The 16,439-nt window shown below is 31.9% G+C and overlaps 1 protein-coding gene across 2 annotated transcripts; it reads right to left on the bottom strand.

The window, feature by feature from the left end:
* Positions 1–140: 140 nt before the first annotated feature.
* Positions 141–15,854, bottom strand: LOC128395987 (uncharacterized). 2 transcript variants are annotated; one of them, XM_053356485.1, is made up of 6 exons: positions 15,325–15,854; positions 15,093–15,239; positions 14,900–15,019; positions 1,387–1,476; positions 595–751; positions 141–514 (listed from the first exon to the last, which is right to left on the bottom strand). In XM_053356485.1, the coding sequence occupies exons 1-6, from the start codon at positions 15,451–15,453 to the stop codon at positions 378–380; spliced, it is 780 nt and encodes a 259-aa protein (XP_053212460.1). In that variant the 5' UTR covers positions 15,454–15,854; the 3' UTR covers positions 141–377. The 2 variants fall into 2 exon arrangements, with proteins under 2 accessions (XP_053212460.1, XP_053212459.1); XM_053356484.1 differs by having other exon boundaries at positions 15,093–15,242; positions 15,325–15,852.
* Positions 15,855–16,439: the final 585 nt, after the last annotated feature.

Below are 16,439 nucleotides of genomic sequence, written 5' to 3'. Positions count from 1 at the left end.
TACAAAATAATGAACTTCGAGGCGAAACTACAAATAACATTATGATTAAATCACGAAAGGGACAAAATGAAAGTTCAATCCACTTGATAACCTTAATTGCTGCTTATTGTTATTGAGAATGAAAGTCAACAGTTAATTGTTTGAGGAGAAAAGTTTAATGAAAGTGTCAAACTGATATAATTAAAACACAAGAATAAAGTAAAATATTCAAATAGATTGATAAAAATATTAATAGTTTATCCTAAACAATTGAATTGCTAATACAAAATGAGTAAAAAAAAACTTTTTTTCATTCATGATAAAAAGTTTTATTATTAATAATAAACAATAGTTAATCTCGATATATATTAATACAATCAATTGATTGTTGATGCTAATTAACATGAACAATCACATGAGCACTCTTTATGTTCCTTGGATGGTTTTGCCGGCTTTTCCGCTTCCCGTTTAGGTCTAGAAACGATCGGAGTAGCTGGAGAGGTCACATTAACATCGGGCTTTTTAATTTCCATAACTGTAAGAGTAAGAAAAACAGAATAAGATTAACAATCAGTACAAGAGTTAATTGTTTTAAGTTTTAGTTTAGATCTTTACCTTCAATTGGTTTATCGAGTTTCAAAATTGTCTTAATTGTTTGTTTTGGTTTCTTTGATTTGGATGGATTACCGGAACTACATGAGAAGAACATTTTCTCACCAGTCATATGGATTAACTTGGGATCGGTTGTCATGTTACCATAAGGTGTAATTAACTGTTGACAAATTAAAAGAATATTATTGAAACAATTAACCTTTAAACGAAGAAAAAAAATATTTTGATTGTTCTCAATCAAGTAAACTATTGTTATCAATCCTATTTAACTCTCCACTGATTATATCCTTGAAATTCAATTTAATTCTTAACGATTAAGTAAGAAAATTGAATCTGAAGGAAAACAAAAGTAATATAAATAACAATTTAACAGTTTCCGTTGATTCTTGATTATATGTATGTTGAAATTGAAAGTTTACTTGATTATTTCGAACTTTTTTTCTCCCTTGTTTGTCAACAAAATTGGACCAAATTGTAGATTGAAAAAGTTACATAAATTGTAATCAGTTGAACCGTGAACATCCTTGGTCTCAATTGTTGATTCAATTCAAATTTTTGCTACTATCATGCAAAAAAATATATATACACAATAATAAAAGGACAATCACTGGCACGTTACAACAATTGACTGTGACAGTCTAGATTTGTTGACAATTAACGTTCACTTTTCAAAATGGAAATGAAAAAAATATTAACCAACATCTAAACTTTGTACACGAAAATCGTTATCGTAATAATAAAAAAAATTCAATAACTCATGAGTTAGAATCGATATCGTAATCAAGGTTTTCTCACCATTTTAGGCTCCGAGGCAATGATCTGAGTCGCAACTCTCCGTTCAACCTCACAATTGATTCGACCTTTTTTACCATCTTTCATCAATTGCTGTTGATTAAATGAAGGAAAAAATAAATAATACGATGTTAATTGTTCACTTTATCAATGCTAGAAAGATTGTCTTAATCGTCAGTAGTTAATAAAAGCCCTGTTCTGGGACAACCGTCCGCTCTGGGACAAACTGTCCGCTCTAGGACAACCACTCTGGGACAAACTGTCCGCTCTGAGACAAAGTTTCGGTAAATGAATAAATGGTATTTTCTAACCAACACCAACATTCGGTGACCATATTTAGAATATTTTAGGGTCAAATTTTTGGCGGCAAATTTAAATGTTATAAAATAAGTATAAAAGAGGATGAGCTGACGGTAGTCAGCTCATTCGATACGATGACCCCCATGAAACATAACATGATTTTACGAATCATCATTTTCATAATTATAACAGTCATTTTACTACTAATATTCCGTGCAATATTTTTTGATAATATTAAATATGACCAAATCAATCTGGCCTGATTATCGTATTGATAATGTAGTTTCAATATGGTCAATAGGACCAATAGACATCAAAGTCGACAACACGAACCGAAAGAAAAAATTCAATGCTCAAGTTATACGAACTGATAATGGTGTGTTGCTTGTTTTTGCATCAGGAAAAATTACAGCCACAGGATTCAAAAGTCTACCTATGACAATTTTGACATTAATGGAAACGTTCCCTGATCGTGAAATAACATTCATTAGAATAGTCAATATAACAGCATCAAGTTATAATTCAGTTAGATTCAATACTGAAAAACTGAAACACTTATATTGTAAGAAAGATACAAGTTACGAACCTGAATTATTCCCTCCAATATATACAAAACTCAATGGACTAACGATCATGTACTTCCATACTGGATCAATTGTAATTGTTGGAGCGAAAAGTGTCGAACAAATTGAAACTGCGATTGCGCAGTTCATGGACAGAATCAAATCACTATAAATAGAGATGATCAAGTGAATGAAAGTTCATTTGTCATTTGAACTTTGAAGAGTAAACATCAAAATGGGTTGTGTAATCTGGCGAACACATAGAATTTTTAATGGTCCAATCATCTTTAAAATTTCTCGAAGTGAAAAGTGTAATCGACTGGATATACGTTATAGTTATAATAGTTCACCAACTAAATTTGGAATATCGTTAACACCATCAGAATTTAAATTTGTATTTAATTTCTACAACAACAAGGACTTACGTAATGAACAAGCATTCTTCTATGACGTGCAAATCAAGAGAATCGGGAGTGAGACATTAAAAATAATGAAAAAAGATTCGTATGTTCTAACTCCAATGGACTTTTGGAGAGAAGTTACACCATTTGTTCCTGCTGCTCTATTTTTGTTATCCAAGGATCTACCGATCAAACAGCTAATTGACTTATACATATTATCTTTATTAACAACTGAAGAGAATTTATTAGAACATAAATTCACAGCAATAAGAGGTAATAAAGTCGAGCCTGAAAAGTGTTATCTATTCAACCTAGGATTAGTTACTGCTGATGATTTACTCAACACTTCACTAGATGTCGCTGCACTCACTCGATTCGCTCAGTCCGATCCGAAACTTTTCTGCTCACTCGTCAAACTACAGTATAAATAGGGATTATCAAGTGAACACAAGTTCATTTGTCATTCAAACTTTGAACAGTCAACATGGAATATATTTGTGCTTATTTCGATACTCAAGGTATCTATGTTAATGGTACTTATCATCCACAAGAGGTTGCAATGTATGGTGATGATCATTTAATTCATGTGAAAGTCGGTAAATTTTGTGAATGTAAACCAACACCTAAAGAGGAAAAACAGATACAATACCTCGAGAAGTACCATCACGGATTAAAATATAATGGATTCACCAATGGTTTAAGTTATGATGAATTGGAAGCTTTATGTGTTACTTTTTACAGAGCTTGCAGAAACAAATCAAAATTAATTGTAGCCGTTCGATCAGTTGAAGCAGAAATTGTATTGAATAAATTCAATATCCCTCTAATTAATATCAACGGAACGTATGGTGCTTCATACAAACTCATTGACCAACTAAGACAACCTTGTTATCTCCATTCTCATTCTAACACAAACACAAGATGTTCACTAAATATTGTTCAGTATATGAAGAAACATATGGATTATGTTAAAGAACATGGAATCGATGTTATCGATAATTAAATTTATGTTAATCATTTTTCAAAATTTATGTTAATCATTTTTTTTTCCAAAAATTCATGTTCATTTTTTTTCAAAAATTCATGTTAATCATTTTTTGTAAAATTTCTTTTTTCAAAAAATTTACGTTAATCATTTTCATCAGAAATATTCGTAAAAAACGTTTTTTCAGATTTTTCAATAATCTACTTAAGAATAGAAAACAATAAACAATTTAAAATCATCAAAATGCAAACTTTCTCAGTTTATTTACGCCATCCATTCACAATGATGATTGCTGGTCCAACAGGTTCGGGTAAAACGTATTGGATTAAGCAATTAGTATCAAACGTTAATAAATACTGTTACCCACCACCAGAAAAGATAACTTACTTTTACGGAGAATATCAGGAAATATTCAGTTCAATGCCGAATGTTGATTTCATTCAAGGTTTACCTGAAAATTTAATACAAAAATTTGATGGTATAAAACCAGAATGGATAATTATTGATGATTTAATGTTTGAATCAACAAATTCAAAAGTAATAAGTGAATTATTTACTAAAGGATCTCACCATCGTAATTTATCTGTTATTTTATTAGTACAAAACTTTTTTACTCGTGGAAAAGAATCAAGAAATATATCATTAAATTCACAATATGTAGTTTATTTTAAAAATCCTCGTGATCAATCAATGATAACTAATATCGGAAGACAGATTTTACCTGGTAAAGTTAAAAAGTTACAAGATATTTATGAAGATGCAACAAGAAAACCATATTCATATTTATTTTTCGATTTAAAACCTGATACACCAATAGAAACTAGATTTCTAACAAATGTACTTGATGAAGAACCATACATTACAGCATATTTAGTATAAGAAGTTTGATTCTTTTAGGTAATTAAAAATGACGGTTAAACGTGCACTCAAGTGTTATTCTTGCTTGCGAAAGCTAGCAAAGACAAAATCACATATTCAAAGAAGAAAAATCATTTCCAATTCACCTAAATCTATTTATCCAGTAATTACCGATATTGCTAAACAAATCTTGAAAGGTGTAATACCTTTAAAACCTAAACATAAAACCAAACTCAAACGGTATAAGAAAGATTTACGTCTTCTCACCGGTAAATCTACATTGAAACAGAGACAAAATCTGATTAATCAGAAAGGTGGATTCTTACCATTATTAATTAAACCAGCATTGACACTATTAGCAACAATTGCTGCAAATAAATTGTCGAAATAATGAATACAGTAACCCGAATGTACTTAGTTTCTGAAGATCAATATAAACGTAATGTTTTGAGACCTAGTGTAACTAGACGTATGTTGAATAAAAATTTACCAACTGAAGTCAAAGTTAAATTCATCAATAATATGTTGGCAAGAACAAAAGAACATAATCTCGAACATCAGAATTACCGTGGAACTGAATTTTATAATGAAGAGCAGCAATCAGAACCATCAGAATTTGAAAGTGCAGTTTCACATACAAATGATCGGACTTTAATTGATACTAAATCGGAAGACGATACATTACCAATCGAAAGATCAAGTCCATATCGATTACCACCAGAACCTGTAAGAGTTTCTCCGTATCCTTCAAACTCAAGAATGGATGCAAAAGATGCACTAACAACATTAATCAGAGGGATCCCTGGTTTAGTTACCGAGAAAGGGAAAATCACAAATGAAACTGGAATACCTTCAAATGCTAGTAATATAGATGAAATCATTACTTACTTACGAACTGTTGGTGCAAGAACTAAATTCCCAAATGGTTCAAAAAGAGTATTAACGATGATTAGATTAAAGTATCCAGGTGCAGTTAAACTAATTAAGAACGAAAAAGCAATTGAATTTATAAATGACTTAAAATGGGAGGATCTAGTATCGAACAAGAATTAGAAAAAATATATTATGATCCTGAATCATCTGGATCATTTGGAGGTATTAAAAAATTATATGATACTGCAAGAATTAAAATTTCCAATTTAAAATTCAATGATGTCGAATCATGGTTAAAAAACCAAGAAACATATAGTTTATTCCGTGAAAGAAACAAACCATTCCCAAGATTACCTATTCTAGTTGATAAAGTCGATGAGCAATGGCAAGCCGATATTATGGATATGAGTTGGCTTTCAAGAGCCAACGATCAATATAAATATTTATTAGTTGTTGTTGATTGTCTAAGTAGATTTGCCTGGGCAATACCTTTAAAAGATAAATCTTCAAATTCAGTTATTAACGGATTTAAAGAAATATTCAAATCGAGAAAACCAGAAAAATTACAAACTGATCAAGGAAAAGAATTTGTTAATCAATATTTAAAACAATATTTACAAAAACTTAATATTAATCATTTCACATCAACTGATGATTTGATTAAATGTGCAATTGTTGAGAGATTCAATCGTACATTAAGATCTCGAATTTATCGTTATTTACATTATAAAAACAAACACAAATATATTGATGTATTAAATAAAATAATCAATTCATATAATAACTCATATCATCGAACTATTAAAATGACCCCAATTCAAGCATTAACTAACCAATCATTAGCTGTTAGTAATGTTTTCCGAGGTCAAAAGAAAAATAAAAAGAAACAAAAACCTTACCAAGTAGGAGATAGTGTTCGAATAACAAGAGCTAAAACTATTTTCGAGAAAGGTGCAACATCAACATGGAGTCGTGAAATCTATTATATAACTAAAGTTAAACATACACCTCAAGGGTATGTTTATCGTCTACGTGATTATGATAATGAACCAGTTACATCGATTTTTTATCATGAAGAGATCTATCCTGTGACTGAACCTGATTTATATAAGATTAATGAAGTTTTAAGAACTAGAATAAATCCACGTACTAAAAAGAAAGAATATTTCGTTTCATGGGTTGGATATCCTGATAAATTCAATTCCTGGGTTGATGCAATTGAAAATGTCGAATGAATTTGTTGTTGATGTTATTTCTAATGCCAGTATGGATATTTATAAAAATAATACATTATCTCAGTTTACTAATCGATTACCTAAAAAACTGATCCTTGATGGTGAATGGTCGGTAGCTGTTCAAGAAATTATTTACCCTCTTGCACATAGAGGAAATAGAATGAATGTTAAATGGTCACTCAACTATAATGAGTCTTATTCTCAAAGATTTCCTATTCATCATACATACAGTTTTGAGTATAGTGAAAGTGATAAAATCGATCGAATTATTGATAATTTTAATAAAGAAATGGAAAAAGCTTATCTTTCTGAAAATCAAAGTATAAAAGTAGGAGGTATTAATAGACCTCCGAAACTGGAATTAATTAAAGTAAATGATGATGGGAAAGAAAAAGATAAAATATTAATGAAACTCGGACGTCATGAAAAACTTCTACAACCACTTTACCCAATGTTTAATGATCAATCGTTCTTTAGACTTCTGGGTTTTGATTGGTACGTGTTCAAAAAGAGAATTCCTGAAGCTAAAAAAAATGGTTCATTCGAAATAACTGCTCCTTATCAACCTGATACTGGACCTAAAGGTCATTTAGTGTTCATTTGTACTGATATTATACATGAACATTTAGTTGGTGATACTCATGCAAGAGTCTTGAGAGTGATACCTTTAAATAAAAATACAGGGGATACATTAGCTCACATTACATTTACAACCCCATATTATTATCCAGTTAGAATGAATCAAATTGAGGAAATAAGTATAAGAATTGTCGACGAAAGTGGTGATAATATTAAATTCAAATCTGGACGAGTCTTTCTAAGTTTACATTTCAAACGAAAAGAAATTGTTTAAGAAAAGAATATTAAATAATTAAATTAAAAATGAATCGAAAAATATATTGCCCGTGTGATAGTGATTTCAGTCATCATTTCCAGCATCAAGCTGGCTATGGAATATCTGATATTTCTGTCTTTAGAGGTCAACCATATCAGAGAGGATACGGAATTGGATCAGTTTTTGCACGTTATGGAATCCCAATATTAAAATTTCTAACTAAACATCTAGTAAGAACCGGTATGAATGTTGGTGCTGATTATCTCGCTGGAAGTGACTTTAAATCTTCATTTAAGGCTCACGGTAAACAGGGTTTAAGAAATGCAGCAAAACAAGGTTTGAGTAAATTGAGTGACTTAGTTGATCAAACGGGTAGTGGTATAAGAAAGAGAAAACGGAAAGTCAAAATAATCAAGAAAAAGAAACGTGATATATTCACATAATGGAGTACTTACATGAATCATCTATGCCTGCAAGCAAATCTGAATTACAAGTCTTTTCAATCCCACCAACACAAACAGCAATTGAAAGTAGTTATGAAGTGGAGTACCGTCCTAATGCAAGTCTCGAATCTAGTAATTTTTATGAAATTAATGTTCCAGCAAGTGAAGATTTTACAGATTTGGCATGTACAATGCTTCATATTCATCTTAGTGTTAAAACAGTTGCTGGTGCAGTACTTACAGAAGCAAATAAAGTTAAAGCTGTTACTAATTTTGGTAATTCGTTATTTGAACAAGTGGACTTATCTCTTGGCGCAGTTAATACTGTGCAAGCCAATAATACATACCATTACCAATCTTATTTTGAAGATTGTTTTTTCCGATTTCCCAACCCGATGGATTCCGGATTCCAAGTGTCTGAAACTAATTTACGATCATCTTTTGACTTGTATTTTCGTTTACATTCTCCATTATGTGAACAGGATAAAATTTTAATCAACGGAGTTCCGTTAACATTTAGATTCACTAAGAGTCCTGATGGATTTTCATTAATCAAATATGATGCAGCTGATACAGCTAAATATGAGATCAAATTTGAGAAATTTTCTTTACACATCAAACGTGTCAAATTATTCCCTGAAGCTCAAAAAAGTATAATTGCAGGTCTTGAAAAAGGTCCTGCAAAGTATTTCATAACAAGGAACGATACTAGAGTTTTCTCAATTCCTTCAGGTCAATCATCTGCTTCAATTGAGAATGTATATCATGGTGTTTTACCTCGTAGAATATTAATTGGTTTAGTTAAAGATGCTGCTCAAGAAGAAAGCATATATCTCGATCCCTTTGAATTTAAACATTTCAATACGAATTTCATTTCTTTGAATGTTGATGGAAATATGATTCCATCAATTCCATATTCACCTAATTTTAGTTCTAATTATTATATGAGAGAATTTATTAATTTATACCGATTCTTCGGGCAAGATGAAGGTATCCCACAACTTAATATCACATATGATGAATATGGTAAATCATCTACTTTATTTGCATTTGATCTCTCACCTGATGGATCTATTGGTGCTGAAAATGGGACATTATCTCTGATTAAAAGAGGTAATATAAGACTTGACATCAAATTCAGTGATCGATTGAAACAATCACTTAAAGTTATCGTGTTTGCGCAATTCGATAATCTAATTACAATCGATAAAGACCGTAACGTGAATTTGGATTATTGAGAATGTTAACTACAAACGATATAATTGAATTACTTACTGATGTTCCCTGGTTTGCTGGTGTTTTCCCGATCGATCGATTACCAACAAATCTCAGTAAAGATAAAGCAATCATTATCAATTTAGATGAAAGTTATAAAGAGGGGAGTCATTGGGTTGCAATGTATCTCGATACTAATAAAATAGTCCATTATTTTGATTCATTCGGAAGGAAACCTCAAGGGTTAATACTTACATTTATTGAGAAAATATCTGATTATTATCTATTCAATCCTAATAAATATCAAGGTAACTTATCAGTTGCTTGTGGATTTTTCTGTCTTCTATTTGTAATTTCAGTTTATAATCTAAATGACTTTTACAAGTTATTTCGCGGTTGTGAACATATTAACAATGAGACAAAATTGTTTCATGTATTGAAAAAATATTTAATTTTTTGAATTAACTATAAAAATGATTAACAATAAATTTTTTTGAACAAATATTTGAAAATGATTATTTAATTGAATGATGTCCATATGGAATAGAATTAACTGCATCAAGGTAATATCTTTTATCTTCTAAGGGTGATATCATAAGTTTATTCTGTTGAATTATTTGTATATTGTGATTTCGTGATTGAATTCTGTGAGATGATCCTCTTTTTGTTGTTTCACCAAATAGACAATTTTCATAATCTTCATAATGAAATTTCTTGAGAACAGATTTCGGAACTCCTTTAGCTTTTTTCTTAATTTCAGACAAGGTTTTTAAACAGTATAATTTGGGTTTGATTCCAAGAAACTCCACTATTTCATCGCCTGCGACTTCATTTTTCAGGAAGCCAATTTTTTTCTTGTTTTCATTTGAAAAGAGTTCATGATCAGGAGGATAATTAGAGAAGTCCATCAAATATGAAAAGTTTTTCAAGTCCATCATAATATCCTCTGTTTTAATTTGATAGATTAAACTATCAGTGTCAGTATAAAGAAGTTGGACGTTATTTTCATAATATGGTTTGAAAGTCTCGTAATGTAAGTGATACATTTTCAGCTTAGCAAGCTCTAATACGGTAAAGCCGACCGCTATCGGTTTGTCCATTTTTACTAAGTCGTTTTTCATTTGGAACAGTGCTTTATTTTCATCTAAAATCACGAATTTCTTGACTAAGTTCTTCCTCATTTTCCTTTCAGCTTCGATGTCTTTCAGTGCGATTTCCACTTTAATATGCTTTCTTTTATCCTCAATGGTTTTTCCATATATTGAATTCACGAGAAGTTTCCAAAAATCTTTTTCGAAATCATTGTTTGCCGATTGTCTCTTTAAAGTACAAAAATCAACATACTCAGCTAGCCATGGCGATTGGTTGAACTTGATGGCACGGTGAACCTTTGTAACTTTTATCCCATGTTTCAAATAGAACTTTAGCAGTTCATAGTGAACAACATACTTTATCTTAGGAAGAAATGAAGTCACCAACTTCGTTGATGGAATTGCTTTGACACCGTTTTCTTTAAGTGAGCTTAAAAGATTATGTTGGTATTGGCTATACATGGTAGGATTAACACATAATTTTTCAGGGATCATTGGGAAATCGGAATGGAAATCGTGAAGTTCAGGTGGATACTCGAGATCAACTTCAAGTATATATCCTTGATCAGCATCATTAGGTGTTGATAAGATACGATCTATTGTATCATCATTCACATCAACCCAGGAAAATCCATCAACAGGTAAGTGCTTAGACATCGCTTCACCATAAAGGTTATTGACATCCAAGTATAGAATATTACATTTTGGCTTTTCACAGTCATATTCAGTCATCACAGGTATATTTGCTTTAGCCTGTCTTTTACTAACCATTGTAAGTCCACCTCGTATTCCTTGCTCCATCATCAGAAGCATATCGACATCTGAGAACAATTGAAGCTCAATTTTGGTGGTTTTTAAAGCTGCTGACCATGTAAGTCCGGGTGAAGAATAATGATGGAGAGGATCGATACCGAAATTTTGTAAGCTCATTTGTCTGAAACTATCAAAAACGGATGCTAATAGAAGAACGTCAGTTTTCAAATACACGTTGTGAAGATCAGCTAGAGTGTGACATCCAAACTCTGTCCAAACACTCTTTACATGATTATAAACTTCATCAGAAATAATTGAATCAGTCAATGTTGAATAGAATTTTTCTTTAAGTGGTAATTCAGTTTCTTCAAATCTCTCCAATGAATCCAAATATTCGTATGGTAGACATCCTTTTTTCATAAGAAGTGATAGATCAAAAGAGTCAAATACTTGTTTTAGGTATTTCTCCTTTTCATTTGAAGTGAGATTAGTGGATAAGTTGTCGAGGCTTGTAGGTAGGAAAGCAAAACTATCCAAGAACCTAAAATTATCGATTGTGAATCCGATAAATTTCTCAGTTGTATGTGGAATAATGTTGATTGGATTTTTAACCATTGATGATTCAAGAGCTTTAATCACAATATGACCGTCAAAATTTTTCAAATTATGGAAAACGACTGGAATGTTAGTTGGTAATTTGTAATTAACGTTGCAATCCTGATGTGCAGCTCCACGAAATTTACCTGTGAGATGATCATGATCACGAACACGTAGACTTGAACCTAAAACTTTATAACAAATGTGACAATGTGTTGCTCTTTTGAATGCTCTCTCTTCCTCAACCGTTAATGATAAAGGCTTAATATTCGTTTGGATGTGATTACGAATTGTAGGTTCAGCATTGTACAGACTTTCAAGGAATTTTTTACCTACATCAGTACCAAGATAAAAATCTTTATAAATTATTTTACCGGTCCAATCAACGGCTATGTATCCAAAACTACATGCATTGAGATCAGCTGTAATATTTAAATCGTCGTGATTCACTGTATTCAAGGTTTCAAAGTCTGCATAAATACAAACGGGAAACTGTACTTCCTTATTGAAATCTTTTCGCATGAGAATATCTTTTCCGATTTCAGGAAGTAATAATCGCTGAGCTCTTTTCAATTGACATGTCTCCATATGCTTTTCTATTGCATCTTGAACTCTAAATGACGATAAACATCTTTTACAGTGTAATCTGCTTCTTTTGTTGCTATTCGACACCAATCTGTTGAAATTTGTGATTGTATAATAATGATGATTTATTAGAAATAGATCAACATGTTTTTCCTTTTGATTGTCACTAATCAAGAGAGGTACAACGGCTTTGTTTTCAGGGTAACAACTGTATACATTGATTGAAATGTTATTTTTTCGTTCAAAAATATTGATTCTATCAACATGAACGATACCACGAACATCAGAAAAGTCATACTGATTGATATAAGATAAATAGTGACTAATGCGACCAGCTTGGTAATCAGCTTTATGAAGACCTATGAGGACTGAATACATGAAACAGTCATCGTCAGTCTGTGGTGAAATCAAACATTTTTTGTTTTTGATGAATGATGGTAATTGATTTGATTCACATCCACCACGATAAGGCTTGTATTTTCCAACAGATATATCTATTGATAAAATATTTTCTATTGTCCAACCAGAACCTTTTTGAGTGAATTGATCGATTCGGTCTTGAATGAAGTCAATAGCATCATTCAACAGTTCATCTTTATTCGAGCCGGATAAGCATGGTGTAAGATCAGATTCAAATGCTCCTTTTTCTCTTTTGTTACCATCAAGAACATTAACGAAACTTACAACTGTTATTAAATTGAATTTGATAGCTCCATATTCATCAATCAATGAATGCAAAAGTTCTTTTATCTCGCTAAGTTTTAATTGTACGCAAGAATTGAAATCTAAACCATCATTTTCAGTTGATCGATACAACAGCAAGTACTTTCTGAAAGCAGATTTGATGAGCTTGAAAGAGTCTATCTGATCTGGAGCATTCTCAGGATGAGAGAAAGTTATTGAAAGTCCGCAAGTTTTTATGTGATTGTCTAAGTACTTTTTACGAGTATAACTTTTACCACATTTATTGCACGCAATATTTGATTGACCAGATCCTATTTGGTTCAAAACTTCGACTCTGGAGATATTACTGTTAACTGGTACAGGTGATGGTACAGGTGATGGTACGGGTGATGGTACAGGTGATGGTACAGGTGATGGTACAGGTGATGGTATAGGTGATGGTACAGGTGATGGTACAGGTGATGGTACAGGTGATGGTACAGGTGTTGGTGGAGGTGATGGAGAAGAAAATGGACTTGGTGAAGTACCTTGATCGATTCTCGGAGCAAATTGGATAACGGATGGTCGATTAATATTAGGATCTATTGGACGTTCATCTTCTTCATCAGAAGATATTTCTATTGTAGATTGACTAGATAGTACAATCTCTTCAGGTTCAATTTGTATCGGTGGATCTGGAAAAAGCTCAGGAGGTTCTGGTGAAATTTGTTCAGGAGTTCGGGGAATATTTCTCAATGCTTCCGAACATAGAGAGCAGTCACTGGAGCAGGTTGATTGTGATGATTGTTGTTGGTCTTCAGTTCGTTGTCGTTTAGTTGGTGGACCAGTGAAGGTATCCATCATTCTACAGGAAAGATAATTACAATTACAGGTATGTGAAAGGTAATCACCCAATAGTTGGAAAATTGAGTCACAACAGGGACAAATAAATACCATGATTGATATATAAAATAACAGGAATCCAAATACTTAAACAGGATAATCAGAATGAGTATCAGGTATCAGGTATCCAATAGCAGGTATCAGGTATCAGGTATCAGGTATCCAATAGCAGGTATCGTTTAATAGTATCAGCAGTAAGTAAACCTAACAGTCCCTAAAGGTATTCTCTATGCCTATTCAGGATCTTTTCGATCTAACATCAAGACAAGGAATACTTGATTTTACATTGAAACCTTTCCTTTATATATACTTGTTGTCGCACAACAATAGTTACGTCTGAGAATACAAGAATTCAGTTGACACTGAATTTATGATATTCTGAATGAACTTTTCATGGTGATCATGAAGACATGAGTTTTCTGAACAGTTATTTATGAACAGAATAAAAAAATTATCATCCGTTTGGAAGATAAATGATGATAAATGAAAATCATCAGAAGTGCTGCCATCTTCTGGTAAGAAAAGTAAGTTAACTAGAAAGTGTCGCCATCTATTGAACAAAAGCAAAAGTATTATGGAAGTGCTGCCATCTGTCGGTGACAAGTGGCTCCACCTCGTGTAAGTTTAATCAACTACTAGCTTTCATGTATATGAGATATACTGTAAATGATTTAATCGTATATTGATACAATGTAAGTACTTCAGTATTTAATATTATCAAAAAATATTGCACGGAATATTAGTAGTAAAATGACTGTTATAATTATGAAAATGATGATTCGTAAAATCATGTTATATTTCATGGAGTCATCGTATCGAATGAGCTGACTACCGTCAGCTCATTGTCTTTTATACTGTTTACAAAAATTGAATTTCCCGCCAAAAAGTTGTCCTAGAACCCTCATTTGTCATAGAATCTTTCTATAATAAATTTGAAGTTCCCGGTAAAAATCTGGTCCAGAATGGACACTTTGGTCTAGAAGTGACACTTTATAGAGTATAAGCTCACTGAATGTTGGTACTAATTAAAATTTCCCGCTAAAATTATGTTCGAAAATAAGGTTATCGAATGTTGGTATTAGTTCCAGAGTCTTTTGAATTTCCCGCTAAAATAAGCACACTGAATGTTGGTATTTATTTGGTCCAGACCCGGACATTAGGTAGAAGTTGTGATCCAGACCCGGTCTTTTTGACTACTATCGTCGACTAAACTTACCCCTGCTTCACCGTCCATCAGAATGCGAATTGGAAGACGCCGACTAGCACCATCACCGGAATCATCGCCCGAAGCCGCAGTTAAAGGTTCATAATAAGGACTGTCTCTCGATTCTGATCCCTTATAAAACAAAGCATTAAGCGGTAATAAAGTCGATTCAAATTCCCAATAATCGATCAATATGAATACTTACTAGTTGATAACCTCTATAACAATTACATCGTCCACCCGATTGAACATAAGCCGAGAGAAGGATAAAACTACCAAGGATAATTGTCATTCCAATCATTGTGTAAGCGACCATTTTAATCATTTTCACTGTTTGATGAGATTGATAATTCTGCTGTGTCGATGAAATGATTTAAGCACAATTAGTTTAGTGATAATAGTTGAAAGCAATCAATTAATAAGAAGATAAATCTTACCTGATATGATAGCTCGGGTGTTAATCCGATTGTTGATTGAGTCTCAGAGGGATGATGTTGGTAATCCATGGTTTCTGTTGATGAGACGAAAGATTTTACGTTTTCACTTTGAAAGGCAGGAATTGTCATCGAATTGATATCAGAAAATGAGAATCAAGATTCGATCTTATCGACGATTTTAAAATGTTCAACTTAGTGAGTAGACTGATTGATTTAGGTTAGTATTAAGAAATTGGATTTGTTAGCCAAAAATTGATTCAGTTGAATGGTGAAAGTTGATTAGAAAATTGTCTCAACTTTTATATATATAAAAAGATTCATCAAACTTTACGAATTTCAATAAATTGATTAGTTTTAATTGGTGATAAAAAAATCAGTTAGTTTACACAATCGATATGATGATGAATCGATGAAATCAAGTTTTTCTTGGCGAAAGTTGTGTGAAAGTTGAGAAAACTTTTGAATGAAGAATTTCAATTGAAACAACTCAGAATTAGAATTAACTTTACACTGAGACAAAAAGTAATCAAAGTTTTTCTCTTCAGCTGATTCTTGATTGTTAATTTATCTTAACTACCCTGAAGAAGGAGGAGATAATCTCAATTGAGGCGGAGGTTGAATTTAAACAGGAAACACACATTTTGAGTTAATTAGCTTTTCTTTTGTCATGATCGTTATTTTTTTCATGGTTTAATGAATTTTGATGAAATTTATTATCATTTTTGAGGCGAAAACTGTAACAAAGAAACAATAAGTTTATATGAATTCGAGGCATAGATTGAAAAACAAGATATTATTATGATTAATAAATAGTAACAGTCAATTTCCACTAGATTATCAATTCCTCTGAATATACAGCCAAAGGCTTTGAGTTTGCAACCACTTTTTAAATCATGAAAATGAAAATCAAGGAAATGTAACTTTTGATATCTAATCAGTTGACCATTTTAAAACTGAATCACTCAAATGAGTGGACAATACTTATGATCATATCTCTAGGTTAACTGAATCTTTCATTGATAATATTCAACTACGTGAATGATTTAAAAAGTGACTGCTAACTCAAAGTCTCTGGCTTTATGAGACAATCAATCAAATAAGGGACACAATTAGCG

Source organism: Panonychus citri, unplaced genomic scaffold (genome assembly GCF_014898815.1).
Source record: "Panonychus citri isolate SS breed McGregor unplaced genomic scaffold, ASM1489881v1 Contig00142, whole genome shotgun sequence".
Classification (NCBI taxonomy): Eukaryota; Metazoa; Arthropoda; class Arachnida; order Trombidiformes; family Tetranychidae; genus Panonychus; species Panonychus citri.
Note: the sequence above shows the minus strand (reverse complement) of the source record. Positions and strands in the feature narration are given on the sequence as shown.

Bases quoted from the DNA above. Each gene is read 5' to 3' on its own strand.
- LOC128395987 (XM_053356484.1), bottom strand. From the start codon at position 15,453: ATGACAATTCCTGCCTTTCAAAGTGAAAACGTAAAATCTTTCGTCTCA. The intron at 15,243-15,324 runs GTAAGATTTATC...TCATCGACACAG, and splicing joins CACCCGAGCTATCATATCAG to CAGAATTATCAATCTCATCA. The intron at 1,477-14,899 runs GTAAGTTTAGTC...TTTAATCAACAG, and splicing joins TGATGGACGGTGAAGCAGGG to CAATTGATGAAAGATGGTAA.